Source organism: Miniopterus natalensis, chromosome 17, assembly GCF_054644295.1.
Source record: "Miniopterus natalensis isolate mMinNat1 chromosome 17, mMinNat1.hap1, whole genome shotgun sequence".
NCBI classification, from domain to species: domain Eukaryota; kingdom Metazoa; phylum Chordata; class Mammalia; order Chiroptera; family Miniopteridae; genus Miniopterus; species Miniopterus natalensis.
The window spans coordinates 16,921,560-16,932,467 of record NC_142097.1 but is presented as its reverse complement, the minus strand read 5'-3'; the positions used below and the strand labels follow the sequence as shown (position 1 = coordinate 16,932,467).

At 54.8% G+C, this 10,908-nt stretch overlaps 1 protein-coding gene across 1 annotated transcript; it reads right to left on the bottom strand.

Moving 5' to 3' along the window:
- Positions 1 to 4,691: 4,691 nt before the first annotated feature.
- On the bottom strand, positions 4,692 to 10,326 carry UNC119 (unc-119 lipid binding chaperone). The gene is made up of 5 exons (XM_087826015.1): positions 10,080 to 10,326; positions 6,591 to 6,704; positions 6,008 to 6,110; positions 5,676 to 5,848; positions 4,692 to 5,409 (listed from the first exon to the last, which is right to left on the bottom strand). The coding sequence occupies exons 1-5, from the start codon at positions 10,324 to 10,326 to the stop codon at positions 5,297 to 5,299; spliced, it is 750 nt and encodes a 249-aa protein (XP_087682141.1). The 3' UTR covers positions 4,692 to 5,296.
- Between the last annotated feature and the right edge of the window lie 582 nt (positions 10,327 to 10,908).

Below are 10,908 nucleotides of genomic sequence, written 5' to 3'. Positions count from 1 at the left end.
TACCCTTGGAAACTTGAAAGTGTCCTCTTCTCCCAGTCCTGGGTGTAGGAAGGGCCCCTCCAAGTCACTACAGTCTCCCTCCTTCTCTATAAGTTCATGTAGTTTAGGTCCCAGCTTACTAATTACTTCCAACTGCCTGAGGCAGACTGGGCATTCAGGGGAGGGAAGCCTGGCACAGGCTGGTGGGAGAGCACCCATGTCCCCTCTCTTTGACTGCTTGGCAGACCCAGGATGCCCTTGGAGCTAGGGGTTGTGGCCCAGTTGCCTGCGATGCCCTACCTGAAAGCCCAACCCCCACCAAGTGGGAGCTTCAGCCCATCCTGGGCTTGGGGATGACACCCCACCCCCATGAGTTTAGCCTCAGATGAGGCATAAGCAGATCCCTCAATGGCCTGCCATTGTCCCCTGTCCTGGAACAATAAAGCAAGTGCCTTGTGGTCTCAGCTACGGAGTCTTCCTTTCTCGACCTCTCCTCACTAGGGAGAACAGTCAGGCTGCGCTGACTTCACCCCACCCTCACCCAGGACTGCGCAGCATCTGGGAGGATGAGGGGGCAGGTGGGTGGAGTCTCTTCCTGGGACAACTTCCAAAGGGATGCGGAGAAGCAGCTGCCCTGCCCAGAGGAAGGGAGAGGATGCCCTCCCCTCGTACCCCCTCCAACGGAGACCCCCCCACACCAGCAACCCTCATCTCCTCACACAAGAAGGGGTCACCTCCCTGTCCAGGCTGTGCCTTCCTGCCCCCATCTTTCCCTGGCTGGGGTCTTGGGTTCCACAGGTGACATGAACAGAGCATAGCCTGGTGCTATGCACCTCTGGCCCTGGAAGATGGTCCCTGGAGGATCAGGAGGGCTACTCGTCCTCACTTCAGCCTCACCTCTCAGGTGCCACCTCCAGGCAGGCTGCTGTCACCAAAGGGCAGCCTGAGAGGCAGCCCTACACTCTGCCTGAACAGGGATGGGGAAGATGTAGGAGCTAAAAGCACATGCATGAGCCTCAGTGTCACAGCAGCCACAGGTGAAGCCTATGCTTAGAAAGTTCTTCCAGGGTCCAGGCCGGAGGGCCGGCCACCATCACCTGCCTGCCCAAGAGGACAGCTCCGCAAAGATCTCATAGTGGAACCCCACCCTACGTCAGTACCTCCCTACCAGAGGCTCTAAGGCTGGGTCCAGGCCTAAGGGGACAGGGTGGGGTGAGGAGCGGGGAAAGGCATGGCCAGTTGGTGCACCCAAGAGGAAGACCAACCCAGCCCAGCCCAGTCCTGGCTATGTAGGAGGGGGGTGAAGGGTCAATGCCAAGCCCCCAGGTGATGCTGTACCCCATTTCTGACCAACCTTGGGCCTGGGTCTTGATGTCCAAGCCCCCAAGAACAAGGCAAGTGTTTCACGAGAGAACTTTACTGGAACCACCTACTTACTTGCCTCAGACTCTTGAATCCTGGGGGCTCAGACAGACCTGCTCTATACCTCCAGCCTAGTGGGTGAGCAGAGGGCATCTCCAGGGCTCCTCAGTCACACCTCTGTCCCACGGGCCCATTCATCACACCTGTGAGTGAAATGGCCCGCACACAGCTAAGACAGGTAGCAGACAGGTAGGACTTTAAGTCTCATCTTTGTTTATTACCAGGTTTGGCCCTTAGACTTTTAAAACCGGGCAACAGTGCCTCTCTGAACTGAGCCCCACATGCCCGCTCATATGCTGCCCCCTGCTGGCCACCTTGTGCCAAGTGTTCAACCACCATTTTGCAGTGAGCAAGTCTGAAAGGATGCAGGGGCTGGAAGTCCCTTTGGGGAAAATTATCCTTTTTGTTCAGGGCCCCTAAACCTGAAGGTTTTAAAACTGGTTAGAATTCATGGGTCCAATGAACTTAGATAAAGAAATTATACCTTCATTTTTACTCATCTCTACCTTAAATTTAGCATTTCCCTTGATTATGAGTGTCAGCAACAAATAACAATAGCTTCAGCAGAATCTCTTTGCCATTAGGAAGAGAAATCACAGATGTTTCATATTACATTACAGGTATTGCAGAATAGATAGAGGTGACTATGGTTTTTAATACATAAAAATATAGGATTACAATATATTTTACATACAGAAAAACCTTTTATTGTCTATATTGCTTCAGTAGACAGTAACAAAGGGGTCCACGACACAAAAAAAGTCAAGCACCCTTGCTTTAGTTACCAGGTGGTGGGGAAGTGGAGGGTGGTTCTTAGGGGATGGGCCGGGTAGTAGGGAAGGCCCAAGGGTCTTGAGACAGCAGCCCTTCACCAGCTGGAAGGGAAACAACTCAGTATTTTACAACAGCTTTGGCAGTCCCAAAGTGTACCCTGCAGGCCAGCCGGGGTGGGCACGAGCAGATTGTCTCCCTCTAGCATTTGGGCTTTCCTGCTCAACCCAGTGGTAAGGCCTTCGTGACATCCCTTAGGAGTCAAAGGAAAAATATCTGGCTGACTTCAGAGAGACAGAATCTGAGCATGGTCATATCCAGCCCAGTCAAATCAACCTTCAAAGTCACCAGCTCATCATATCACAGCCAGACTAGCCCCACCCGGCCCGCCTTCCTCTTCTACTGCCCAGGAATCCCTTAGGTTCCAAGGGAAAGTGCCAGGAACCAAATGTAGCAAGTTGCACCATTAGCAGCAGGACCAATGCCAGAGACATGAAGACTTAAAATGGGCAGGGGGCCAAGGGACACAGGCCTCTCTGGGTGAGTGCCAACCTGGCACCTACTCCAGGGATGAAGGCCTCAGAGGAGGGGCATCCTTCCTGTCTGAAGGTGGAAGTGCTGCAAGCCCGATCCAGAACCTCAACCCAATTGGACTTAGCGGGCGCAGTGAGAACTGTTATCAGGTGCTAGAAGAGGGTCCTCTTCCTGACGCCTGCCTAAAAGTCCCACTTCTTCACTGTAACTTCTCTCATAACCCCGTAAACACCTCCAACTCCAAATACTTCTATACTTACACAGCATCTTCTGTAAACCAACACCCCCCTCTCACCCCATGCCCCTTTTTCACCTTGGTGACAATTACTGACCACCTGCTTCTTGGTGAAATTCTTTCTTGCCTTTGCTTTAACATAACCTGCTCTAAAACAGACTCCTGTGCCCATCTCTCTGGCTGCTCCTCCTGTCTCCATTATTAGTTTCACTCCGTCTGGCCTGCTCTCGAAAGCTCCTTGATCTTCAGGGTTACACACTCTCATTCAGCGACCCTCAGTTGGGGGTGTGGACTATTAGCATTGAGCACCCCATTAACTGGAGGACATTTGACATTTCTGCCCCCATTCACTTAACACCAGTAGTGCCAGTTGGGGACCCCATAATCTCAGCCATCATCACAGTGTCAGCAATCACCTTGTGACCAATGACCTCCAGGCATCACCATCGCCAGCCCTCATCCCGTTCCTGGTCTTAGTGCCCAAATTTCCTGTCTCCCCCTGAACACTGCCACTTAGCTATGACATTGGCGAGGCAAACTAACCTCTCTGGGCCTGCATGTTCTGCAAAATGAGCCTAACAGTGCCTTCCTCAGAAATGATTGTGAGCATCCTATCAACACATATAAAGCACCCAGCCGTGGGCTCAGCACTCAATATATATTAAGTTTTATTATTAGTCTCACTCTTTCCAATCCACCCTTCACTAATCTGACCAGGTCATCCTCCTCAGTGGCCCCCGTGTTCCTCAGGAGAAGCCTCAACGCCTGAACAAGGCTCCGCAGGTCTGTCTGCCTTTCACAGCATGAATCCACTCTCTTGGCTACACCTGCTAAATCTTGCCTCCAGACCTTTGCTTGATGCTGTTCCGAGCCTAAATGTTCTTCCCCCACCTCTTCCAGTCAAAGTTGTTCTGGAACAGTCTTCAAGCTGTTTTAACGCTGCCTCCTCCAAGATTCCTCCCCAGGACCCTCTAAGCAGTCAACCCCTGTTCCCCTATATGCCCAGCCCATCTTATTCTAGAGACAGGTATTTGTTCCCTGTGTCTCATTCGCTTTACAATTCCCAGAGTCCAGCCCAGGTCCTGGCCCCCAGCAAGGGCTCCATGGGAGCCAGCTGAATTCCAGTGCATCTAAGCCTCTGAGGGTTTAGCTTTAACTCAGTCCAGAGACGACTAGCACCAGGAGTATCCAAACTAGTGTCTGGAACGGTAGGGTGTGAACTCTGAGATAAGTTCTCCACCTTCCTCTCAGTTCTTGAATTTTCTCCATTAAGGAAATGAAGACCCCCCCCTCTGGGCCTGGGAGCAGTATTATATGTAGGGTGGCCAGGCCAGGGGGCTTTCCCAAGACAGCTGAGAGCAAGAGGGCTCCAGGCCTTAGCCACAGCCCTGTCCACCTTCTCTCTCTGATGAGGGTTTAAAGCACAATCTAGTGGTCCCAGTGGCCTCAGGTGGTCATAGAAGGTAGATTAAAGAACGAGACCACCTCCTCATACCTTCCCTCCCACCCTAAAGTTGGGGGCCCTTATCCCAGCCTCTCTTCTGTCAGGGTTCACTATGACTTGGGCCTAAAGCTTCCCCTCTCAAAGCCTGAATCTCCTTCATCAAAGGAAAAACGCTTTCCAGCTGCAACATGTACTAAATGCTGACTCTAGGTACCAAGAGGATTAGGGCACAAGAGGACCTGGGGACCACATTATTGTCTGCCCCACACACACATCTCCCCAACAGACACACATGCTGGCACACAATCAGAGAACAGAAAAGGAGAAAGAGTTTATTGAAAACTATATACAGTTGGTCCAGCCCCTACCTCAGGTGGCAGTCTGGGCCAATCCCTCCCACACCTCAAGGCAGTATCTTGGCCCCTGATGGTGGAGGCTAGGGCTGGGGACAGGGCCTGGACTCCCTTGGGAGGCTTGGCAGCCAGACCCCACCACGGATCTTCATCTGTGAATTTACAAGTCTAAATGGCCAGTCAGTGATGGGCAGGAGATAATGGGTCCCTGCCCCAACCTAGTCAAAGCCTGGATAGGGGAACACTATTCTGAAACTTGGGCCTAAGAGGCTCAGCTAGGCTGTCCAGAAATCCTGGCCACTCTTCACACAAGAGGCCTTCCTGGACATGGAGGCAAACATCCCCCCTACCACCCTTTCCCACCCCAGGTACCAGGTCCCATTAGCTTCATGAACTTGGACTGGGGACATCAGGCACCCTCCCTCCCAACATTGACTCAGGGTCCAGGGCTCCTGGGACACTTCCCAAGCAGAAGACCTGGGGTTGAGATGAGAGGTGAGTGCTGGGAAGTCACATCTGAGGGCCAGGACGCTCCTGGGGTAGAGGGCAGTTGAGGGGTCAGGGCGTCCCACTGTAGGAATAGTCTGCTTTGTTGTGCATCACCAGCCGGTCATCCACAAAGTAGAAGCTGTCGGACTGTGTCTCATATGGGTGACGGATCATCTCATTGACTACAAGAGAGGCCCAGCCAGGTAGGGCAAAGGTCAGGAGCCGGAGCCAGGCCACTGCAGTGCCTTCAGGACTGTGGGACGGGGACAAGCTGAACAACCCCAAAGAATTCCCCCAACCTCTTTGAGCCTGAGTTTCCCTATAGGTGACATGGGAATGGTGGCCAGACACAAGAGACCCAGGGTTGGAAGAAAGGGGGTCAGACCCACACTCCCCCCCCAGCTTGGTCTCTCTGAGTCCCCTTGCCCACAGGGCCCTGCCCACTCACTCAGCTGCTCAGAGAGAGGGGGGAAGTCGTAGATATGCTCGCAGGTGTTCTTGCTGCTGGGGATGCAGAAGCCAAAGTGGAAGTCAAAGCTTTTGAGCAGCTGATTTCTAAAGTAGTGCCTCTCGATCATGCGAAAGTTGTTGACAGGCTTGTCTCCCACGGTGAACTCCACCCTGAGTGAGAGAAGGCGGCAGGGCTGAGCTCGGCCTTGAAGTCAACCAGCCAGATTCAGAACAGATGGCCCCTAAGAGAGGCTCAGTAAGAACTCAGGAAGGGCTCACTCCCACCCAGCCCTTACCCCCAGCCCTTGCCCCCCTGGCCCTGTGACTCACGTGGCTCCCACCTGCCTCAGGCGGAGGAAGGCAGGCGTGAACTGGTAGCGGACAAAGCGCCCAGCATTGGGGTCCAGGTCCCGCCGGTTGATGGGCAACCGCTCTGTAATGCACCCCAGCTGGGGCTCAGTGGGCTTCAGACTGGGGCCCATGCCCACCCAGGGTTTCATCCCATGGCCCCCATCTCTCAGAATTTTTTAAAACTCCAAGGAGATTCTGATGCACATTGAGGGTTCAGACCTTTCGCTGAATGGTTCCACCTGGGGGTTCTAGGTCAGCAGGTCAAAATTTTCAACTGAAGTTCCCAGGGCCACAGGAGACACAAAGGCCTAGGGCCTCCAGGACTGCAATTCCCAGGAAGGCCTGCAGAGGGCAGGCTGGCAGGAACGGAAGGGACAGGACTGTCCTAAAATGTCCAATCCCAGAAACAGATGGGAAGGAAAAGCAGCCCCCTGCCTGACTCCTGGGAATGATGGGGTCCAAGTCCCAGCTCTGACTCCTCTGCAGCCTGAGGAGTCCCTGGCTGGCTAACTTCACAGCTCTCACCAACCTCCCTCTGTCCAGGGCCCACCCAGCCACTCACCTGAGGCTGGGGGCTTCTTGATTTCAAAGAGGACAGTGCCTGAATCCATGTCCCGAATCTTGAACCTGATGAAGTCGATCTTATATATATTCTCCTCCGGGGAGCACAGGTAGTCTAGGGGAGACAGGTGGCTGCTGCCAACTCAGCTTTTGTGGGACCACAAACTAACTACTACTTTCTCTGATCACTAAAGTCACTGCCTTCCAGAAAGAGAGAACTGAGCCCCTGACCTTGAGGAACTCCAGTGTGGGGGAGACATAGCTGTCATTGAGATCTAATGGGGAACAAACATCTCCAACTAGTGGCCTCTGGGGGCAGGGGAGGCAGGGCGGAGAAGGGTAGAGGACAAGGCCACCTCCCCAACATTTTCCCTCCTACCCTGGAGTTAAGGGCCCGTGTTCCAGTCTCTGCTTTACCAGGGCTGGCTCGGTGACTCTGAGCCAAAGGGGTCTCCAGTCTCATAGGAAGCCCCAGGCATGATGCGAAGATACAGCCCCACCTTCGAGAACCTCACTCTAAAAGGAGACTCCTGAGCTTGGCCTCAGGAGACACAGTCGTTCTCTGGAGGATACCCCCACCCCCACACATAGCTGCCCTTGATGTCACATCTAGGTGTGTGAGGCAAGGACTTCTCCTGACCTGGGCAGTGTTGGGGCAGACAAACAACCCCTTCCCTGTTCCTCCTCAACCCCTTCCCCCACCCCCGTCACCTCCTAGCCCCATAAGCAGCTTATACAGGCCCAACTCCCTTAAGCAGCTTAGCCAAAGCTCTGCTGACTCAAACCCAGAGCCTGGAATTTGGGGGATGGGGGCCACCTTTGCTCCCATCCCCTGTTGATCTCCAAACAGAGGGAACCCCTTCAAAGGTCATTTACCCAGCCTTGGCACTAAGCCACTCCCAGAGAGAAGAGTATGGGGGAGGAGAGGAAGAGGGTGTGGCAGGTGCAGCAGAGGGTGTGCATGGGGGGTAAGGGGAGTCCTCAGTACCCAGAAGAGGAACCACGAACAGTGGCGGGCCCCACTGTTTGGGAATACCAGGGCCTGAACAGACCCTCACTGCTTGTAGCAACTGCAGGTGCTCAGGGAGGCCCTGACACTAGGAAAAGGCAGAGGTGCAGCGAGGGGCTCTGTCAGCCTGCACAGCATCACATCCTCCCAGAGGCCCGGAAATCACCCTCCAGGCCCCTGGGTAACCTCCTATTCCTCTGGGGCAGGAAGAGGAAGTAAATGTAAAGTCATTCTCTTCCCCAAGCCTGGGACGGCCCCCTCCACGAAGACTTCCTAGTAGCCATCTGGCACCGGGGGTCCAACAGAAACTACATAGGGCTTGGGAAGGGGCTGAGCCTTGGACTGTCCACCACAGACCATGGTGGGTAGAAGGCAGAAAGAGTAAATGGAAGTGCGCAGCCCCTGTATACACCTAGTTCCACAGAAAGTAAGCACTACTCCAAAGATGTAGAAAGAAAGTGCTTGACACACAGCACCCCCTTCCTCTCTTCAACTTTTGGAGCTTCTCTCATTTAGAAACGTCTCGCAGTCTGACCTCAGTCTGTCTCTTCTGCTGCATATTCAATCTATCAACCCCCTGAGGGAGGAAAGAACGGGGGATACCAATGGCTCAGGACACCATAGTCACTCCTTCCCTCCTGCCAGGGAAGGACAAGGCCTGGGACCCAGGATCAGGCCAAAGAATGTATAGAGTGGCCCAGGGCTCAGAACACAACTGCTCCCCCTTCCCCTCAGCCACAAATAGCTTCCTAAGCTATATTCAGGGGCAGTAATCCAGGAGGAGCAAACCTCAGACCTATGTGATTAGGGTCAGAAGAGACCAGGAGGTGCCAGGATGGAAAGCCCTGGCACCCTATTCTCAGCTTCTATAGAGGAAAGAGCCCCCATGAAGCCTCCTTCCCCTTCCCCTCCCCCACAGATGCCCCATCTCTAAGGGCTATGAATTTCCTCCAATTTAGGAGACAATTGATGGTATGTGGGCTGGAACCCCACCCCCACCCCACTCACACACACACATAGGTGCAAAATAACCTCTAAAGTTACCTAGGACCTGGACACATCCAGCCTGACCTCCAGACATCATATAAGGAAGTTCTGTTCCAGAGCTAACCTGAATCCTATATGCTGCTGCTGCCAATTATAGCCCAACTGGCAACAACATCAGACTGGTCGGGACCCCTTCTCACTACAACAAGTGCCTGCTTGGGCAAGGCAGCTCAGCACTCTGGGGGCCCAGCCAAAAATGGCTACTGCCTGGCTCAGAGAGAAAAGAGAAGCTGGTCCCCTAGGGACCCAGACATACAGGCTTAGACCTGCCATCATGGTCCATTCCACGGCTCTGTCTGGCAGCCTTGGGCTCTGCTGCTCTTACAGCTCCAGAGCACAGGTCCACTCCAGCATCCTCACAGAGACACCTCAAGAGTTGCTTCCAGAGGGAGCCAGTGGAGGGTTACTGATGAATGAGGCCAGAGTGGAAGGCCACTGCCTCTCCAAATGCCTTCTGTGCTTTGAGGCTCAGCCACCATTTCTCCCATGAGGCTTCTTAGTCCTGTTCCCTGCTTATGGTGACCCCCTCTCCTGCTCTGAATGCCCAGTTGTCTGCTTCCAGGCAGCAGCCATTAGCAGTTCTGTGGAGCCCTCAGTACTACTCATAAAAGAGTCCTATTTACAGAGCATGCACAGCATGCCAGACACTGTGCAAAATTAGAATTTATTTTCACAGTAGCCCTAAAAGGTAGGTGTCATTATCCCCATTTTACAGATGAACGTGCTCAGAGAGGTGAAGTTACTTGCCCAAGGCCACACAGTCAATTACACAGCAAAGCTGGGACAACCCTGGCAGTCCAGCTCAGAAACTCAACCACAGTGGAGACCTCTAGGCCTCCAGGAAGAGGACTGGCCCTAGTCCAGGCTGAGGGGCACTAACCTACTCCCTTAAGAAGGTCCAGACCCAACCCGCTGAAGCTTCCTGCTCAGGTCCTTTCCTGGGGAGGGGGATGGCCCCAGACTTCCTGGGGGATCCTGGGTGAGGGCATTAATGGTCAGGGAGACCTGAGAGTCTTAATGTCACCTAACTCAGCCTCTACCTAGCCTCCAGGCTGGGGGCTGAGGACAGACTGCACTCAGCCTCTCTCCTCATTATTGCAGAGAAAGGACTCAAAGGGCTCTAAAAACTACATGGGGAAGAGGTCACAGTGGCAGCTGCTGCCTCACCTCCACCAGGGGAAAGGGGGATGGACTCAAAAAGGAAGGAGTTAGGTGGAAATAAATCTCTAAAGGGAGAGGAGGGGACACAGGAGATCAGGGGAAGGGGGGACATGGAGAGCTCAGGTTTGGAGGCAGACGGTAGGGGACTCAGGCGAGGGGTACCCGGTTGGGGAAGAGGCAGGGGGAGGGCGGGAAAGGGGGCGGGGGCCGGGGCTTCGCGCGCCGCCCGGGCCCCCTTCCTCCCGCGGGCGGCGCTCCCTCGCCGGTGCTCACCGCCCGTGATCCGCTGGAGCCCCAGCACGTCCTCAGGCCCGATTGGTTGCCTCCTCTGCAGCGGCCCCGGCCTGGGCCCTGGGCCTGCCTCCGGTTCCGACTCGGACCCGGATTCGGATTCCGCCTGCGGCTGCGGCTGCGGCTCCGGCTTCGGCTTCGGCTCCACACTCAAGCCCGAGGCCCCGGGAGCGGGCTCCGCCCCCGCCCCCGTCCCAGCCCCGCCGCCGCCGCCCTTCTTCACCTTCATGGCCTCGCGGGGCCAAGGCTCGCCTGCTGCCGCCGCGGCTGCCTGCGCCGGCTGAACCCGAGAAGGGGGAGCGTCCGCAGCCCCACCCCCGGCCGGGGCCCCAGGTACCGCCCCGCCCCGCCCCGCCCGAGGTGTGCCCGCCCCTGAGCCCGCCCACCGCCAGCCCACCCCAGCTGAAAGGCTACTCACCCCGGGCAGGGTGGGGGCTGGCCCTGGGCTTCGCTCATTTTTTCAGAGAGTCCTGGCTACCTCTCTGGTGCTCCTACCACTCTGCCCCTCCCTCGGATCTTTGCCTGAGATACTGTTCCCCCAGGTGGCCTCCTCTTGTCCAGGTCTCAGCTCAAATGTCATCTGCTCATAGGCCCTCCCTCGAAGCCAATCCAAAGTACTAACCTCAGTCACTATATGATCAGCCTGGTTTTCCTTTCTAATGCATTATCCGAAATTAGTTTTATTTGTTCACCGACCCTTCCCCTTAAAAGAGCAGTTCTAGGAAAGCAGGGATCCTGTTTTTAGTCTCTATAATACCCAACCACAGTACCCGAGTTCAATATATATATTTTTTAATGATTTTCAGAGAGA